Source organism: Clinocottus analis, unplaced genomic scaffold, assembly GCF_023055335.1.
Source record: "Clinocottus analis isolate CAN_PGR_092001 unplaced genomic scaffold, fCliAna1.0.p SCAF_59, whole genome shotgun sequence".
NCBI lineage: Eukaryota > Metazoa > Chordata > Actinopteri > Perciformes > Cottidae > Clinocottus > Clinocottus analis.
This window is the reverse complement of record NW_027176217.1, coordinates 329,129-347,999: the sequence shown is the minus strand read 5'-3', so window position 1 is coordinate 347,999 and position 18,871 is coordinate 329,129. Positions and strand designations below refer to the sequence as shown.

The 18,871-nt window shown below is 46.9% G+C and overlaps 3 protein-coding genes across 4 annotated transcripts in view; 1 reads left to right on the top strand and 2 right to left on the bottom strand.

Moving 5' to 3' along the window:
- The window catches only part of adcy5 (adenylate cyclase 5), a 46,471-nt gene extending 36,383 nt beyond the window's left edge, over positions 1–10,088 (bottom strand). Inside the window, exon 1 of the mRNA XM_068602069.1 lies at positions 8,128–10,088. Coding sequence (XP_068458170.1) covers positions 8,128–9,051 — 924 coding nt within the window. The 5' untranslated portion in view covers positions 9,052–10,088. The remainder of the gene's footprint in view (positions 1–8,127) is intronic.
- A 2,480-nt stretch (positions 10,089–12,568) lies between these two features.
- The window catches only part of LOC137803552 (radixin-like), a 15,421-nt gene continuing 9,118 nt past the window's right edge, over positions 12,569–18,871 (top strand). The window contains exons 1-2 of one of the 2 annotated variants that reach the window (XM_068602084.1): positions 12,569–12,741; positions 16,576–16,679. In XM_068602084.1, coding sequence (XP_068458185.1) covers positions 16,668–16,679 — 12 coding nt within the window. In that variant the 5' untranslated portion in view covers positions 12,569–12,741; positions 16,576–16,667. Of the gene's footprint in view, positions 12,742–16,272; positions 16,292–16,575; positions 16,680–18,871 lie in introns of those variants that run through there. The other variant, XM_068602085.1, reaches the window with a different exon arrangement.
- On the bottom strand, positions 14,929–15,851 carry LOC137803548 (keratin-associated protein 4-9-like). Its single transcript, XM_068602072.1, has 2 exons — positions 15,342–15,851; positions 14,929–15,012 (listed from the first exon to the last, which is right to left on the bottom strand). Exons 1-2 carry the CDS (start codon positions 15,849–15,851, stop codon positions 14,929–14,931), a joined length of 594 nt encoding a protein of 197 aa, XP_068458173.1.

The following is an 18,871-nucleotide window of genomic DNA, read 5'->3' as shown; positions in this document are numbered from 1 at the left end:
CGTGTTGCCGTATGTCGCTTTCTCTTCAGAGAGTAAGGAAGCGTCTTCATCTTTTGTTTTTTCACATGGTTTATTAATACGGGACTGAACGTGTTTGTGGGCGGGAACCGGCTACTTCCTGGGTAAACTAGCGATTGTGGTCGGTTCTCATATGTCCGCCTGAGACAAACCTCTCTCTCATGACCGACCACGGGGTCACGTCAGGACTTTGAGCGTCGCCGTGCCGTCATGGCAACAAAGCAAGCGACCGCGGACTGAAAGAGGGCGGGGCCTGAACGACCCCGCCCTCGTCTGGTGGTTCAACAGCAACATGATACACAAGAAGTGACGAGGAGATGAAGATCTAAGTCGTGTTTCTGCATCCCAGCGGCTGTACGGTCGGAGCTCTGTTGTTGTTGTTGTTGTTGTTGTTGTTACCCGTCAACCGTTCCAGCCGTGTAAAACCGCAGTGGAGCGGTTGGATTTTGAGCAAAAGATTTAAAAAGTGATGAATCAGGACTATGAAGGTAGATTTGTGTCTTTTTTTACCAAAGCAAATTTCTAGTTTGTGAGTAAATTATCTCCAAATCTTTGTTCTCAATTAAAATAATTGTTAAAAAAAAACCTCTAAAAAAAAAATACAATCAAAAGAAAAAAAAATCCCCCCCAAATTTTTTTTTTTTTGAGCAAATTTTTTTGGAGGATTTTTTTTTTTTTAGAGCAAATTTTTTTTTTGGAGCAAATTTTTTTGGAAACTTACTGTCTTACTTTGATTTTCTTAACTAAAATTTGCTCGCAAAAGAAGAAAATTGCTCTAAAAAAAAAATCCTCCAAAAAAATTTGCTCAAAAAAAAAAAAAAAAAGAAAATTCTCTCAAAAAAAAATTTTTTTTTTAAGAGCAAATTTTTCTTTTTTTTGAGAGAAAATTTTTTGGAGAGCAATTTTTTTTTTTTTGGAGCAAATTTTTTTGGAGGATTTTTTTTTTAGAGCAATTTTCTTCTTTTGCGAGCAAATTTTAGTTAAGAAAATCAAAGTAAGACAGTTTGCAGAATCAAACCATTACATTACAGCCATTTTGATTAAATGTTTATGAATAAATATTTATAAAATCGGCTCTCAAAAAAAGAAAATTGCTCTAAAAAAAAAAAATCCTCCAAAAAAATTTGCTGAAAAAAAAAAAAAAATTTCAGAGCTAATTTTTTTTTTTTTTGAGAGCAAATTTTTTCTTTTTTTTTATAGCCATTTTGATTGAATGTTTATGAATAAACATTTATAAAATTTGCTCTCAAAAAAAGAAAATTGCTCTAAAAAATAAAAAAAAATCCTCCAAAAAAATTTGCTCAAAAAAAAAAAAAAAGAAAATTCTCTCAAAAAAAACTTTTTTTTTAAGAGCAAATTTTTCTTTTTTTTTGAGAGAAAATTTTTTGGAGAGCAATTTTTTTTTTTTTTGGAGCAAATTTTTTTGGAGGATTTTTTTTTTAGAGCAATTTTCTTCTTTTGCGAGCAAATTTTAGTTAAGAAAATCAAAGTAAGACAGTTTGCAGAATCAAACCATTACATTATAGCCATTTTGATTAAATGTTTATGAACAAACATTTATAAAATTTGCTCTCAAAAAAAGAAAATTGCTCTAAAACAAAAAAAAGTCCTCCAAAAAAATTTGCTCTGAAATTATTTTTTTTTGAGAACATTTTTTTTTTTTTTGAGAGCAAATTTTTTTTTTTGAGCAAATTTTTTTGGAGGTTTTTTTTTTAGAGCAATTTTCTTTTGCGAGCAAATTTTAGTTAAGAAAATCAAAGTAAGACAGTTTGCAGAATCAAACCATTACATTACAGCCATTTTCATTAAATGTTTATGAATAAATATTTATAAAATCGGCTCTCAAAAAAAGAAAATTGCTCTAAAAAAAAAAAATCCTCCAAAAAAATTTGCTGAAAAAAAAAAAAAAATTTCAGAGCTAATTTTTTTTTTTTTTGAGAGCAAATTTTTTCTTTTTTTTATAGCCATTTTGATTGAATGTTTATGAATAAACATTTATAAAATTTGCTCTCAAAAAAAGAAAATTGCTCTAAAACAAAAAAAAATCCTCCAAAAAAATTTGCTCAAAAAAAAAAAAAAAAAGAAAATTCTCTCAAAAAAAACTTTTTTTTTTAAGAGCAAATTTTTCTTTTTTTTTGAGAGAAAATTTTTTTGAGAGCAATTTTTTTTTTTTTTGGAGCAAATTTTTTTGGAGGATTTTTTTTTTAGAGCAATTTTCTTCTTTTGCGAGCAAATATTAGTTAAGAAAATCAAAGTAAGACAGTTTGCAGAATCAAACCATTACATTACAGCCATTTTGATTAAATGTTTATGAACAAACATTTATAAAATTTGCTCTCAAAAAAAGAAAATTGCTCTAAAACAAAAAAAAGTCCTCCAAAAAAATTTGCTCTGAAATTTTTTTTTTTTGAGAACATTTTTTTTTTTTTGAGAGCAAATTTTTTTTTTTGAGCAAATTTTTTTGGAGGTTTTTTTTTTAGAGCAATTTTCTTTTGCGAGCAAATTTTAGTTAAGAAAATCAAAGTAAGACAGTTTGCAGAATCAAACCATTACATTATAGCCATTTTGATTGAATGTTTATGAATAAACATTTATAAAATTTGCTCTCAAAAAAAGAAAATTGCTCTAAAAAAAAAAAACATCCTCCAAAAAAATTTGCTCCAAAAAAAAAAAAAAATTTGCTCTCAAAATTTCTTTTTTTTTTGCGAGCAAATTTTAGTTTTCAGAACTTTTTTTTTGCGAGCGTTTTTTTTTTTTTTTTTTGATCAAAGATTTTGAGATATTTTACTTACAAACTAGAAACTTACTCTGGTAAAAAAGACACAAGTCTACCTTCATACAGGACGTAGTTGACAAGCTGCCGGCCTGAGACTCACACGACAGCAGGCAGGAGACAAAGATGCAAAGTGAGGCTGCAAGTGACGCTAGTGATGTCACAGCATCAGGAGCATCAGGGACTGGTCATGCATCTCACCAGCACTTTGTTTGAACTTATTTTTAGACTCCAGCTGGAAACTCTTCTCTCAACACGTCACATCATGGACGCTGGTTCTGTCAGACGACCAGAACCAGTTCCAGACCTCCATCCTCACCACATGGAGGTTTTACGATGCTCCTCCTCCATGGACACAATCTGCAGCAGAGACGTTCCTGACCTCCTGCATTCAGGTCAGGATGTCATGGTCCCAGCTGAGCACACGCACACACACACACACACACACACACACACACACACACACACACACACACACACACACACACACGTCACTTCCTGCCGGTCAGGGTCAAAAACCAACAAACAGAAAGCAGCTGACAGGAAGCTGTGATCAGACTAAATCATTTAAGTGGTAACTCATGCGTTTTCACCCGAGAAGATGACCGAGATGATTTATTCACGTAATATAAATCCAGAAGCGGCCAGACAACAACATCACAACGACGAGCCGCTGGGCAAGAAGCAGAAGCTCTCAGACGCATATTTCCATATTAAAGATCAAAACTAATTACAGCTAACGAGCGCCGCACGAGCAGGACGATCCGTCAAGTTCCCTCTCTTCATGATGCGCGCAACAGTGTTGCAGCAACGCTGCCGTACAGCGGCAACGCTGCCAGACAGCGGCAACGCTGCCAGACAGCAGCAACGCTGCCGGGTAGCGACAACGCTGCCTGCAGCCAGTGGAAGGTCCAACGCTCGGCCTCTCTGGTGTTGCTCAGCGGTCGGGGCTCAGACGTTGTGTTGGAGCATTTCTTTGTGCTGATCTGTGAGTTTCATGAACTTTGTAGCATCAAACACAGTGAGAGGTTGTGTTTGCATCCACACGCAGAGAAAATACTGCAGGTAGTTGAAGTGGAAGGTATGTTTGCCTCGTCCTGCAGGAGGCTGGGCACCAGCAGGCCGGTGATGTCTGGAGGTGGAAACGCACACACAGGTGCTCCTGAGATGGTGTTTGAGAAATAAAATGTGTTGCTAAGCTACTGCAGCACTCAGCGCGTGTTCCCGGCCTCGCAGGGGATGCGTCAGCAGCGGCTCTCTGAGCGGGAACGCTGCCTCCATGTTTGGTTCACATGCGAACCGTCGCACTGCTCACGTTCCAAAATAGCTCGAAAACAAAAAAGAAACTGTTTTCACACGCTGCCCAAAGAGGACCATGTGAAATCTGAGCTTTAGATTCTGATCCAGAGGAAGAAGTCTACGTCTCAGGGCTCTAGATTCATGGAGACTCCTTACTGGAGGAGGTCTACGTCTTTAGAGTTCATGGAGACTCTTTACTAGAGGAGGTCTACGTCTTAAGGCTCTAGAGTTCACTTAGACTCTTTTCCAGGAGATCACATCTCCTTCTCAAGGCTCTCGAGCGCATGTAGACTCTTTACTAGAGGAAGTCTACGTCTTTAGAGTTCATGGAGACTCTTTTCCAGAGGGGGTCTTCTCCATCTCAAGGCTCATGGAGCTCGTCCGGCTCAGGAAGTCTGTCACTGAGTTTCAGGGGGAAATGAAAAGCTGGCCCAGAAGCCGGTCTGGACCAGGAGGGATGGCTTTAAGAAGGCAGATAAAAGGAAGACAGATGACATCTGTTTTGAATTTCAACACATTATGAGCAATTTGATTAGACGGGCAGGAAAATAAACCCTGTTACCACTGGAGGCCCGCCAGCAGGCCGGGGCGCGAACACGCCCTCCTCTGGGAGTCACACGGGAAGCAGGAAACGAACGTGAGAGTCCTTCAGTTCCTTTGACTCTACTATAGTTGTAGGAAGGCTACGATGGGGCCGTTAAACCAGCACCAGGTGAGGTTTCACTCTGATTGGACGTCGGCTCTAACTCTCGTTTCAAGAGTCACTCTGCTGGTTTTACTTAAAGGTCTCGGTGAATACGACACATGTAAAAAATAAAAAGAAGAGAGAGTCGTATGAGGAAGTCCAGACGCACACTGGAGACCAGGGAGGAGGGAGCTTCCCAGACCAGATCTCTCTTTTAGTCTGTCCATCGGGAGTCTGGCTGTCTTAGGAGAGTTTCATGCTAAATAAAGTCTGGATTCTGGCAGCCGCTAAAGTCCTGGACGCCAGAACACGACATGAAGAGAAGCAACCACAGCGGGAGGGAAGGCAGGCGAAGCTCTGTAAATGTGAAGCGGGCTGCATTTTGAAAGAAAAGATCAGGTTTTTCAGACTTTTATGACCTAATAATGAACAAGGAATATGAGTTGAATCAATAAGTGAGTTACAGACGTCTCCTTCCTAAAGTGTGGAGCAGGAGGCTGCGTGGAGAACCAGGAAGTCGTGGTTCCTCAGGGAAAAGTGTCCGGAGCCGAGAGGTGAAGAGCTCAAAGCTTCACTTCAACTCACGGACACGGCGCCGACGGAGGAAAACCGGACTCTGACAGTTCGGGCCAAAAAAAACAAACGCTGCATCAGCGAAGGTCACGGGGTCGAGCGCATGTCTAAAGAAACCTTCATTATCTGCTGATATCACGTAAACAGCAGCGGTTCTCTGCAAACAGCAGAAGAAGAGATACGCTCAAAAACAACAGCTCGGCGAGGAAAGAGCAACAAGCGGCGGCTCGTTCCCACAGCGCCCGGCCAGCACATCCAGCGCCCAGTCACACGCCGTCAGCCAGAACCCAACCCACGAAGCCAAACTGGACAGGAGGAATGTTCTCTTTCTACACGGTGGCCCAGGTGCATCATGGGACGCTCTCTTTGTCTCTTTTCTGGAGCTTTCAGAAAGAGCTCGTGCACGAGTCTCTTTGAGAAAAGGCGGCAGGAAGTAGACTCGCGCCGTGTTCGGCTGCTTATGAAAACGTCTCGTTGCACAAGTCATAACTCATCTCTCGGCCTCCTGCTCTTCTGGGCCGAGCGGCGCAGAGAACGACGCCACGACGCCGCTGCTCTGAACTCCGGATGAAGAGCAGCAGTCTTCCTCCTGATCGCGTACACAGAGGAGACCTGAGGCTAGATCGTTACCCAGCATGCTCCTGGCTGCCTGATGGCCGGTCGCAGGAGAATAAAGATGGAGGACAATAAGAGTCCCTTAGAGACCCGGATCAAGAGCTGGCTGCTGGCGCCACGGCGCTGCAGCTCAAACACTCAGATGGTGCACGAGGGCCTGCTCTTGTTGTGAAGACGTCGGCCATTTTATGAGCATAAATGATCCATGAAACGTTGAAAACTAAAACAAGAAGACGTCCAACAGTCTGGAAACCTGCAAGATGAACCTCAATATATGTGGAGATACTTACAAAACTATTAGTCTGTACGGTCGGTCAGTCGTATTCATGTTATTCTGAAGTCTGAAAATAAACGACCATGAAATACTGAGTTATGTTTAATAAAGATGGAAAAGTTAGGTGAATGAAGATGGAGGTGTTTGTGTTGGTGGTTGGAGGCGCTGAGCTCCATGAGCAGCACATTAAAACACTATCGACTGTCAGATGAAACAAGTGCAGCTGAAGTAAAGCAAACAGCTGAAGATGGTCCCTCAGCGCTCAGGGGCAAACACCTAATGCCTCTCTGAGAGCGCCGGTTCCACCACAGCGCCCATCATAGCACAACCTTCTCTTCACGCGAGTCACACCTGAGGTGCAGAGAAAGAGGGTCATGCCAACGCTGAGACGCCTCCTGAAGCACGTGTTACACCCAACATGCTTCAGCAGGATGTACTGAGCAGAGAGCATGCAGCCTCACTCCTGAAGCACTGACTTCTATACAACCAGAGGAGTCGCCCCCTGGTGGTCAGGAGAGAGAATGCAGCCTCACACATGAAGCATAGGCTTCTATACAACCAGAGGAGTCGCCCCCTGGTGGTCAGGAGAGAGAATGCAGCTTTAACACATGCAGCATAGACTTCTATACAACCAGAGGAGTCGCCCCCTGGTGGTCAGGAGACAGAATGCAGCTTTAACACATGAAGCATAGACTTCTATACAACCAGAGGAGTCGCCCCCTGGTGGTCAGGAGAGAGAATGCAGCTTCAACACATGAAGCATAGGCTTCTATACAACCAGAGGAGTCGCCCCCTGGTGGTCAGGAGACAGAATGCAGCTTGAACACATGAAGCATAGACTTCTATACAACCAGAGGAGTCGCCCCCTGGTGGTCAGGAGAGAGAATGCAGCTTTAACACATGAAGCATAGGCTTCTATACAACCAGAGGAGTCGCCCCCTGGTGGTCAGGAGACAGAATGCAGCTTGAACACATGAAGCATAGACTTCTATACAACCAGAGGAGTCGCCCCCTGGTGGTCAGGAGAGAGAATGCAGCTTTAACACATGAAGCATAGACTTCTATACAACCAGAGGAGGCGCCCCCTGGTGGTCAGGAGAGAGAATGCAGCTTTAACACATGAAGCATAGACTTCTATACAACCAGAGGAGGCGCCCCCTGGTGGTCAGGAGACAGAATGCAGCTTGAACACATGAAGCATAGACTTCTATACAACCAGAGGAGTCGCCCCCTGGTGGCCAGGAGAGAGAATGCAGCTTTAACACATGCAGCATTCAGACCATGGGATGAACACCAGACCGTCTGTTCTTTTTCCTTCTTCATCCAGAGTCACGGCCTCGGTGATGATCATGATAAGTTGTCTGCAGGCAGAGGAGCAACAAACCAGCTGACAACGTTTTCACAGCAACCAGCAGCAACATCTTGAAGCCTCTTTGTCTGCAGCGATCAATACAATCGGTCATTGAAGTGAATGGAGTTCATCTTTGTTAAATAGAACAGATTGTGTGTTTCTTCTTTCCACTCGGGGTGAAGCTCCTTCAAGCATCATTTCCACCCTCAGATCCCCCAAATCCTCATGAACCCACAACCCCCTGGTGCCCTGTGTTCAGTGCAATAACTTCGGGCTCCCAGAGGATCAGAAGGGCTTTTCTACTTGTGAGCGGTCACACTCTGAGGTCACCGACACGTTGGTTTCGCAGGTTCTTGTATGTTAATCACGCGCGTTGACCTGCAGGTATGAGGTGTCGTTAGTGCCGCTTCTCGCGCGCTGAGCGGCTGCACTGGACAGTTCAACACGCACACGGGTCCCCTCAACGCTCCTGCGCGTTAATGCGCCCGCAGCGGGAGCGCGCGGCTCATTACACAACTTTAGAAGATTCCAGCACATACCTGTTTCCACAGGAAGCTGTCCGCGTCGTTCATCACCCAGGAGACGGCCACGTGGATGGCGGAGAGGATAAGTCCAGTGACCACGGCGGCGCGCATCCGGACGGGCAGCAGCGTGTAGATGACATGGATGAAGAACACCGTCCACCACACGCCCTCGGACGCGCTGCGGGGCTGCACGAGCAGCACCCCGATCACCTGGACCACCAGCACCAGCAGGATGACCACGTAGCACACGATCCACATGTGGTCCTGGTGGAACCCGTTCCGGTTGCACACCAGCATGAGGACCAGCGTGAGGAAGATGGCCACGGAGAACACCACCACGTACGTGACGCCCGGCGCCGCCGGCCCGCCGCCGGAGCAGTGCAGGCTCAGCATGACCGTGAAGACCAGCACCAGCACCGCCATGAGCATGGTCAGGCTGCTCTGGTTCAGCCGGAAGAAGTAGCGCTGGTACAGCCGCTCCAGCTTCTCCGACTGGAACTTCTTGGATTTGAAAATGTGCATGACGCTGGAGCAGCACGCCGCCAGAGAGAAGCTCACCTCGGGCATGGCCTCCTGCTGCTCGGGCCCGCCGGGCTTGGCCCTGCGCTCCTCCAGACCTAGCTCCACGGACTTGGGTCGCACCTCGCCGTCGGGACGTTTCGGGGACGCGCCATGGTCCTGCCAAGCCGACCGGGACCTGAAGCTGACCCTGCTGACGGTCGTCGTGGTGGCTCTCCCGGGCTGCCGCTGCTCCGGATCATCCTCCTCCCGCCAGCGGCTGTTGGTCCGGGTGAGCTGCCTGCGCGGGGACCTGCTGGCCGAGTATGGGCACCCGTTGGCCACGGACTCAGACTCTCCCCAAGCGGATCTGTGCTCGGTCCCTCCCCTCAGCCCGGGCGCACCGACTCCGGGTGGGCTGACGCTGTTGGATCTGGACATGGCGGAGACCGGCGGGAAGGAAAGTTTGTTCCACTGAGATGAAGAAACTATTTAGTCCCGAGGAGTCTGTCATAAGTTGTATGTTCCATAACGGGTCAGAAAACCAAACATTCATACACTTTTTAGTTCTTTTTTTAAAATATAGATGAGATTATCCAAAGTATTAACCAAGAAGAGGGAGGGGGGTGTGGGGGAGGGAGCTCTGGGAATAAAAACAGTTGAACATGCGCAGAAGTCACCGGGGAGCCGCTCCGGGAGGGGCCGGGAGGTCCAGGTGGACTCGGCTCCACTTCATTGAGCCCAATTACCTCCCGGCGCATTAAATCAAAACCTCCGGAGATCAAAGCGCAACACGCCGCGTCAATTAGCCGCGAGCGCGAGGCGAGCGCGCGCGGACACGAAGCAGAAAAACAGGTCCCGCGCATACAGTCCGCTTCCTCTGCGGCTCCCCTCAAGTCTCGGTGCACCTGCGCGCAGCGAACGTCGCGGCCTGGACGGCGGGAGCCTCACGTGTGGCCAAAAAGCGCATCATCACGACGTCCCCCCACCGCACCCCCCCGGGTGCTGGAGACCACACTCAGCGGCTCTTCCTCCTCCTCCTCTTCCTCGGTGCATGGCCGCCCGTGTCCCAGCAGTCAGTGAACCAACCTCTGCTCCCAGCCGCTGTCCATCACCGGTCAAACCCCGCGCGCCCCCTCCCGGGTAGCGCCCCCCCTCCTCTGCGTGCTCATCTGCTGCATGCCCGCTGCCTCCGCGTCCGCGCGCACGCGAATCCGCGGCCGCATTTCTTTCCTTTTCCTTTTTTTCCCCTTATTTTCTTTTTTGCCCTCCTGCAAAGTGTCGCTCGCGCGGTGTCAACGTGCGCTCCCCCGCGCGGCGGCGGCGGCCCCGGACGATCCGCTCGGTGCGCGTTTGGAGGCGCGTGGCATCACAACACGTCCCCGCTGGTTCGCCGCGTTCAACGGGCTGCCATTCAACCAAGGGTGCTTCCTGCGCGCCCGCCTCCGCCGCGCGCGCCCGTTGGAGGAGGAGGGCGGTGAGTCACGCTCACGGAGCGCTGTCATTGGTCAACTGGGCCCGTCGATCAGACCCCGCCTCGGTCGCCTTCGATGGATGGGCGGGGCCTGTTCTCACAGCTGGAGAGCACGTGCATACACACACACGCACACACACACACACACACACACTGGGGATCCTCTGGTGGTCACGTGACCTAATGGGGTTCCTGGAGTCCACCGTAAACATGCATTTATGTATTTATTCTCCTCTTCCAGATTATGTTTTGCTGAAGTCATATTTTGTGAACTGTTCATGTCTCAGTTTAAAATGTGTTTTTGTTTTGTTGTTAGTTGCTTACGTCACTTTTCATCCTGTGATTTAGTTTTCTGTTGTGTCAAACCTGAATTTGTTCATGACTTGTTTAAATGTATTTCTTTGTAAATTGTGATGTTTTAACTGGAGAGGTCGTCTCACTCTGGTGACGTCTTCATTTTTTATTGATTAATTGTCAATAATCAACAAAGCAGAAGATATGATTCTATATTGACACATGAAGCTGAAATGATACACAACAGAAACATCTTAACAACAGAACGACTCAACAAATAATATGAATAGAAAATGTGAAAAAAAAATATTGAATTGTGTATTTATTTTTTTGCTTCACAGGTTAATTCTCTAGTCAACTTCTGATTATGTTTTTTTACACGCTAAAAAAACATAATCTGTGTGTGTGTGTGTGTGTGTGTGTGTGTGTGTGTGTGTGTGGTCAGACCAGTACAGAGCCTCCAGGTCCACAGTGTGATGTTTCCTCATGCGAGGAGCTCGTGGTTCATCTCCAGCTGATGATCCATGAGGATGAACTGATGAACAGAGCTTCATTCATCCAGGAAACAGATATTAATCACTAAGTTATCTTCTGTGCTGTCTTGTGATGTTTGTTCTCTTTCTACACACACACACACACACACACACACACACACACACACACACACATTTTCCCCTGCTCATTTGTCTGCAGGCTTTGTCTTCTCTACTTATTTAAAAGGTTATTTCAAACAAATCCTTGTCAGTTACTTCCAGTTTCTTTCTGGCAGATGTTTTGAGTTCTCTGCCGCTGAGACATCTGCTGCCTCCGCGACACAAACTACATGTTCACTGCAGCTACTGCCAAGGACAAGAGCACGCTGCAGCTACTGCCAAAGACAAGGGCACGCTGCAGCTACTGCCAAGGACAAGAGCACGCTGCAGCTACTGCCAAAGACAAGAGCACACTGCAGCTACTGCCAAAGACAAGAGCACACTGCAGCTACTGCCAAGGACAAGGACACGCTGCAGCTACTGCCAAAGACAAGCGCATGTTGCAGCTACTGCCAAGGACAAGGACACGCTGCAGCTACTGCCAAGGACAAGGACACGCTGCAGTTACTGCCAAAGACAAGGGCACGCTGCAGCTACTGCCAAGGACAAGGACACGCTGCAGTCACTGCCAAAGACAAGGGCACGCTGCAGCCACTGACAAGGGCACGCTGCAGCCACTGCCAAGGACAAGGGCACGCTGCAGCCACTGCCAAAGACAAGGGCACGCTGCAGCCACTGCCAAGGACAATTGGACGCTGTAGCTTGCCAGACGGTACTGGAGAAGCAGAGCATGGACTCAATGACAGCAGTGTATAAGTGCACCACTATTAACTTTATTAACAACATAAACAACCTGGTTCATATGTTTTTTTATTAACATAACAACCTGGTTCATATATTACTTTATTAACATGATTGGAATAGGAAGGAGGAATATAAAAGTAAAACAAGGTATAAAGCTACTAAACTGTCTTTTTGTTCAGTTTCAAACATGCTGACTTAAATGTTGTTTTGCTTTATGAAGAATATAATCTGATCATAAGACCACACAGGCTGTTGGCTCTAACAAATAACCAATTTATATCTTAAAGCCACTGAGGGTTCACAAGCTGCAGATGAGATGATGACACATGATTTATCTTTTAAAAAATGTTGATTTTCAAAATGAGAGGCGTTCAACGTCTCTTTCTTTAGCCAATTTAAAAACACATTTTTGATCTCCAGCTGCAGAGAAAAAGACGAGTTTCCCCAAGTGGCCGCTAGATGTCAGTGTTGCGCAACAAATATAATGGTTGCAACAACCAGAATCCAAATTTCACAAATTCTTGAAACCAAATGTCACAACTTTATAATCCTTTAATCAAGCCAGTGATGCTTATTATTACTCATAATGTGTGTTGCAAATCATATGCAAACAACACAATGTGTTCTACATGAAAATGCAAAAGAAAAACCCTCAAAAAGATGCAAAATAAAACAGAATTATGTTTTTTATTAATTAGAAATAAAACATTCATATCACCCTGAACGCACCGTCACATCTCTACCAAACCCAGGACATAAAAGTTTGGACCTCCTGTTATAGTGACGGGTGGGGGGGGGGGGGGGTCCGGCAGCCATATTGAGTGTCACGCACCTCGTCCCCGCCGGTCGCGTGCCCGCGCAGCACCGGATCATCTGAGCGCGCGGGCGTCCGGTAAGACAGCGGCGCGCTCATTTATACTCTCGTGGAGACAGAAAGTCGCGAGGAAGAGGAGGAAGAGGAGCGAGGGGGAGAGGAAGAGGAAGGGGGAGACCGTTTGGACATCCTCAGGGCAGCCGGAGTGAGAGGTGCGTGTTCTCTCTCTCTCTCTCTCTCTCTCTCTCTCTCTCTCTCTCTCTCTCTCTCTCTCTCTCTCTCTCTCTCTCTCTCTCTCTCTCTCTCTCTCTCATAATTATCTTCCTCTATAACGGGAACTTATTGCAGCATCAGCTTCGGGTCTTTCCGGGCCGAGAGGCCGAGAGGAGCCGAGGTGTCGGTGAGGTGTTACGCAACAGCACCAGACTGTTTACGTCTCTCCAGACTCTTGTTGGTTGTCCGTGAACGCATCACTCTGCTGCCCGGTGTGTGTAAAGGAAACAATGTTTCTGGCGCCGTTTGCAACTTTGTTTCCATTCCCGCAATTTGCTTTAATGGCGACAACGTGGCAACTGGCAACTTGACATGTTGACACATTGAAGCTGCGCGTGCGTCTAAGCAGCTTGTTTACGGCAACTTTGAGCCAAACAACCACCGGTGACACTAGTTGCTAGGATACAGCCCCGCCCCCCCACGGAGGCGCGTGCTCCAGCGGCAGTTTGGGGAAGTTTCAGGTGAAGACGCGCGGAATGACGGCGCGCGCAACGCGCACAAGTTTAACTCTGACATGAGCGCGTTCACGTTGAGGTGCTCACGCAAACGAACACAGCTCCGTTGGCTTCAGAGGGAACATCAAAGTCTCTGATTGGCCTCTCTGAAGGCAGGGGATTGGCTGTTGCACCTGTCTCTCACACGCCCCGCCCCCTGTGGCTCTAGGCCCCGCCCCTCCCGGGCTCCAGCCCTCAGGGCTCCGGTCCTGACACCAGACACCTGCAGGCCGGGTTTAGATTTCTCTGCAATATATTTGTAACCTGATGAATGAGGTCATGAGTTTACTGTTGATTCCAGACATCACTGAGATATGTTGTTGTTGTTGTTGTTGTTGTTGTTGTTGTTGTTGTTGTTGTTGTTGTTGTTGTTGGGTGACCGTGAGCCGGTTGGTCGCTCTGGTTCTGTCATCATGTGTGAGCTGTTGGCCGACACATGAATGACCTTGAGCTTTGACCTCCAGCATTGAGGGTGTGGCCAAGGGATGACACGTGTCGTTAACGTGTTGATGACACGTGTCGTTGACGTGTTGATGACACGTGTCGTTGACGTGTTGATGACACGTGTCGTTGACGTGTTGATGACACGTGTCGTTGACGTGTTGATGACACGTGTCGTTGACGTGTTGATGACACGTGTTTGTGCAGACGCATTATTCCAGAAACCAAATGGATGAATTGTCCTCAGAAGCGCTCCTTCTCTCCATCTCCTTCTCTCCATCTCCTTCTCTCCATCTCCTTCTCTCATTCTCTCCTCGTCCTTCTCTCCTTCTATCCTTCTTTCCTTTTCTCCGTCTCTCCTTCTTTCCTTCTTTCCTTCTCTCCTTCCCTCCTTCTCTGCTGTCAGAGTGCAGGAGGTCAAAGGTCAAGCTTCACTCATCATCGTACATTTGATTTAGTTCATTTACAAATCACTGGTTTAGATGAATGAATGAAAACATGAAGCCTCTTTGAGATGAATATTACTGTTGGTAGAGTGTGTGTGTGTGTGTGTGTGTGTGTGTGTGTGTGTGTGTGTGTGTGTGTGTGTGTGTGTGTGTGTGTGTGTGTGAACCCATCAAACCCGGCAGGTGATGACTCTCAGCTCACAGAGAAGAGAACAAAGTTATCAAGATGAAAGAAAGCAGGAAGAGAATAACCCAGAAAATATTAATGTTCCATAATATTACTCTGCTCTGCCACCTGCAGGTATGTGGGTCAAGGAGAGCTCTGACTCCTGATGCTCTCTCTCTCTCTCTCTCTCTCTCTCTCTCTCTCTCTCTCTCTCTCTCTCTCTCTCTCTCTCTCTCTCTCTCTCTCTCTCTCTTGCAGCTTTGAGCTACAATACGATGCGTTCAAGCACCATTCAGTAAAAATGAGCCTTGACAAAGGTTCATTGTAACGGGGTCAGTTGAGCTCTCTGGAGATGGAGCTCGGTCTGGTTGTCAGAGCTCCCTCTGAACAAAGGCCTCGTGCACCTCCAGGGTTCACTGATGCATGCTGGGAGGTCTGACGGATCATCGATTAGCAGGTCAGCTGTGTGGCGCATCACAGAGAACTGACCTGAAAGAGAATTGGGACGCTTTAGAGTGTTTTCATAATGCCTCCTGATGCGAATGTGACATTCAGTTTGATGTGCAGGCGTCCCTTTTGTCAGCCCAGGTTTAATGGAACCACATCCAGGCCCGGGAGCAGCGGCGACCCACATCCACTGATACCACTCTGCTTATTAATAGTCTGCAATTCACAGAGTTGATGTCACACTTTCACGAGTTCCTAAACGAATCAGAGCCGAGGTCCAACACACACATATGGTGATGATATGACTGTCCTCCAGTCAGCGTGTCTGATGAGAGACCTCTTCTGCAAGAGTTCAGCTTCAGGACGGTGGCCAGCGGGTCGTCCTTCACCACAGACTGAATTTAAGAAATGGGTCACTCAGTGGTGACCCCGCCCCTAAAGCGCCCCCTGCTTTGTGGTCTGTTTGACTCTAAATGGACCATCAGTCACTAAATGAACATCATGGAAGACTTTGACTCCCTCGGCTGGTGGATTACGCTCCATACGCAGACTCCCTGCACGCAGACGCCCTGCACGCAGACGCCCTGCACGCAGACGCCCTGCACGCAGACGCCCTGCACGCAGACGCCCTGCACGCAGACGCCCTGCACGCAGACGCCCTGCACGCAGGCGCCCTGCACGCAGACGCCCTGCACGCAGACGCCCTGCACGCAGACGCCCTGCACGCAGGCGCCCTGCACGCAGGCGCCCTGCACGCAGACGCCCTGCACGCAGGCGCCCTGCACGCAGACGCCCTGCACGCAGACGCCCTGCACGCAGACGCCCTGCACGCAGACGCCCTGCACGCAGGCGCCCTGCACGCAGACTCCCTGCACGCAGGCGCCCTGCACGCAGACGCCCTGCACGCAGACGCCCTGCACGCAGACGCCCTGCACGCAGACGCCCTGCACGCAGACTCCCTGCACGCAGGCGCCCTGCACGCAGACTCCCTGCACGCAGACTCCCTGCACGCAGGCGCCCTGCACGCAGGATGTCTGTACGATGCGTGCAGACATCATGCATGCAGACGCCCTGCAGACGTCCTGCACGCTGTGTTCCTGTCCTCAGGCTGAGCCCGGTTTGATTCCCCGTGCCGACACTTGAGAAAGGTCTATTTCTGGCCTCGTATGTCCCAAAGATCTGGCACCTATGGGACACCATCCAACACTCTCTCTCTCTCTCTCTCTCTCTCTCTCTCTCTCTCTCTCTCTCTCTCTCTCTCTCTCTCTAAAGGTAATTTCTTGTTTGAAACACTTTTGCTGATAATATTAATAAAAAAAAGAAACATGTCATTTTAAAAGTCGCTGTTAACCGTCAGCTGCAAATTCATATTTGTATTCCATGACTTCCTCATTCTTAGGCCCCGCCTCCTAAGCTCTGATTGGCTCAGTTGTTTTTCCAAGCGGGAAAGCAGAGGAGCTGCTTCAGTGTTATCTTTGGTGTCTCTGGACTAAAGGTGTGATTTATAGACATCAGTCAGCATTCTTCATTTCATTGACTTAATTATGAATGAATGCCTGAAGGGTCTGTGAAGTGTCTTCCTTCCAGTGAACCTTTCCTCCATCGGTTCTGTGGTTGTCTTTGTTTCACGACCTTTGACCCTCGGTGTCTCTCCAGACGGCGACAGCTAGATGTCGGGGGAGACGAGACAAAGCAGCAGCGCCTGAAGGGAACACTGTCTGATGCCGCGCGTTCGCTCACATTGTGCGTTTGTCTTTTGTTGTCGTCGCTGCGTTGCAGGCGCTGGAGCCTCGGAGAGAGGCGGGAAGACGGAGGACGACTTCTTTTTGCTTCCTCAGCGGCAGCAGGGGCCGGGCGGAGAGAGGAGAAAGATGCCCAAACCGGTGAGTACCAACCTGCTGGAGGTGGTTCCACTGAAGCATTGTGGGTTAGAACATATATGTAATAGATAGATACTTCTGCTCTCTACCGCCTCCCTCTGGATGGTGGCGATGTTGGCCGTGTGCCAGCAGTATACTACTCATTATGTGTACCATGTGTATACTACTCATTATGTGTACCATGTGTATACTACTCATTATGTGTACCATGTGTATACTACTCATTATGTGTACCATGTGTATACTACTCATCATGTGTACAATCTGTATACTACTCATCATGTGTACAATCTGTATACTACTCATCATGTGTACAATCTGTATACTACTCATCATGTGTACCATGTGTATACTACTCATTATGTGTACAATCTGTATACTACTCATTATGTGTACCATGTGTATACTACTCATCATGTGTACCATGTGTATACTACTCATTATGTGTACCATGTGTATACTACTCATCATGTGTACCATGTGTATACTACTCATCATGTGTACAATCTGTATACTACTCATCATGTGTACCATGTGTATACTACTCATTATGTGTACAATCTGTATACTACTCATTATGTGTACCATGTGTATACTACTCATCATGTGTACCATGTGTATACTACTCATCATGTGTACCATGTGTATACTACTCATCATGTGTACCATGTGTATACTACTCATTATGTGTACCATGTGTATACTACTCATTATGTGTACCATGTGTATACTACTCATCATGTGTACCATCTGTATACTACTCATTATGTGTACCATGTGTATACTACTCATCATGTGTACCATGTGTATACTACTCATCATGTGTACCATGTGTATACTACTCATCATGTGAATAGTTTCTGTCATGTTCCTGTGATGAGCTGTAACTCTGTTATTGATCGTTCTGGTCACATGACATCTGTTTCCTCTGTCCATCCTGTAGAGCATCCTCCTCTGTTGCTCTACGAGGGTTCTTCCTGTTTCCCAGTGAAGGGTGTTTATTATCTTTCAGAGTGTTTTTCCTGATCTGATGTGAGGTCCTGGGACCTCCGAGGAACATTTGTAATTTTGGGCTTTACAAAATAAACTGAATTGAATAGATATTTCATTGTGATGCAGAGTGAACAGCTTGTCATCAGCTCTTCCACTCAGAAGTGATGTGTTGGGAAAAGCTGCACACATAGAAGCAGCTGATCACTTTCTGCCGTGTGCTGTCTACTGAAGAGCGCCAACACAAAGAGCTCTTTCTCCGCTCTATTTCTGGCCTGCAGGACAGAGGCAGCCTTCATGCTGCTCTGTTGGCTCTGCAGCTTCAATAACAGGATTATAGGCAGAGCGCTGTGAAGCCTTTCTTTAGATTACTGTTGTTGTATTTTGACCCTGGAAGAGGAAACAGAAACTACTAAAAATGATCATGTTTTATTTACTTTTTTATGTATTTGGAAATTTGGTTAAAATCCAGGAAAATTTGGTTTAAAGTCATGGAAATGTGGTTAAAAGTAATCGAAATTTGGGAAACAGTCTTGGAAATTTGGTTAAAAGTAATGAAAATTTAGTTAAAAGTTATGAAATGTGGTTAAAAGTCTTGGAAATTTAATTAATAGTCATGAGAATTTCGTTAAAAAAATGAAAATTTGGTTGATAGTCATGAAAATTTGGGTAAAAGTCATAAAAATTTGGAAAGTTGGTCGTGGAAATGTGGTTAAAAGTAATGAACATTTTGTTAAGCGTGCACGAGGGCCACAGAGCCTCTGCAGGGCCATCAGGGAGGGAAGGGGTCTGGACCTGGACCCCCAGGCTGCGTTTGAGTGGTGCTTCTGTGAGCACCTGAACACAGCATGGAGAACATGGAGAACCCTGGTGTGCAGGGTCACCTGCTGGTTTGAGGGGGGGGGGGGGGTATGACAGACAACGTCAGACCATCAGGAAGTGGTTTCATGACCGAGAGGCTTTGTTCCTCTCTCACCTCCCTCCATCTGCAGAGAGCTTCAGGTGCTTTGATTCTTTTGCTCTGTGTTCTCTTCAGAGAAAAGAGAACTGACCCCAACATGCCCCAAATACAACGGTAAAGTACAAACTATTTTTATTTTAAAGTAATGTCACCAGAACAATATAACAGCACTCTGGAGCAACAGAAAGTTAACATACATACATTTATAGTTTATACATCTGTTTTCTGTTTTATGAACAGGTAC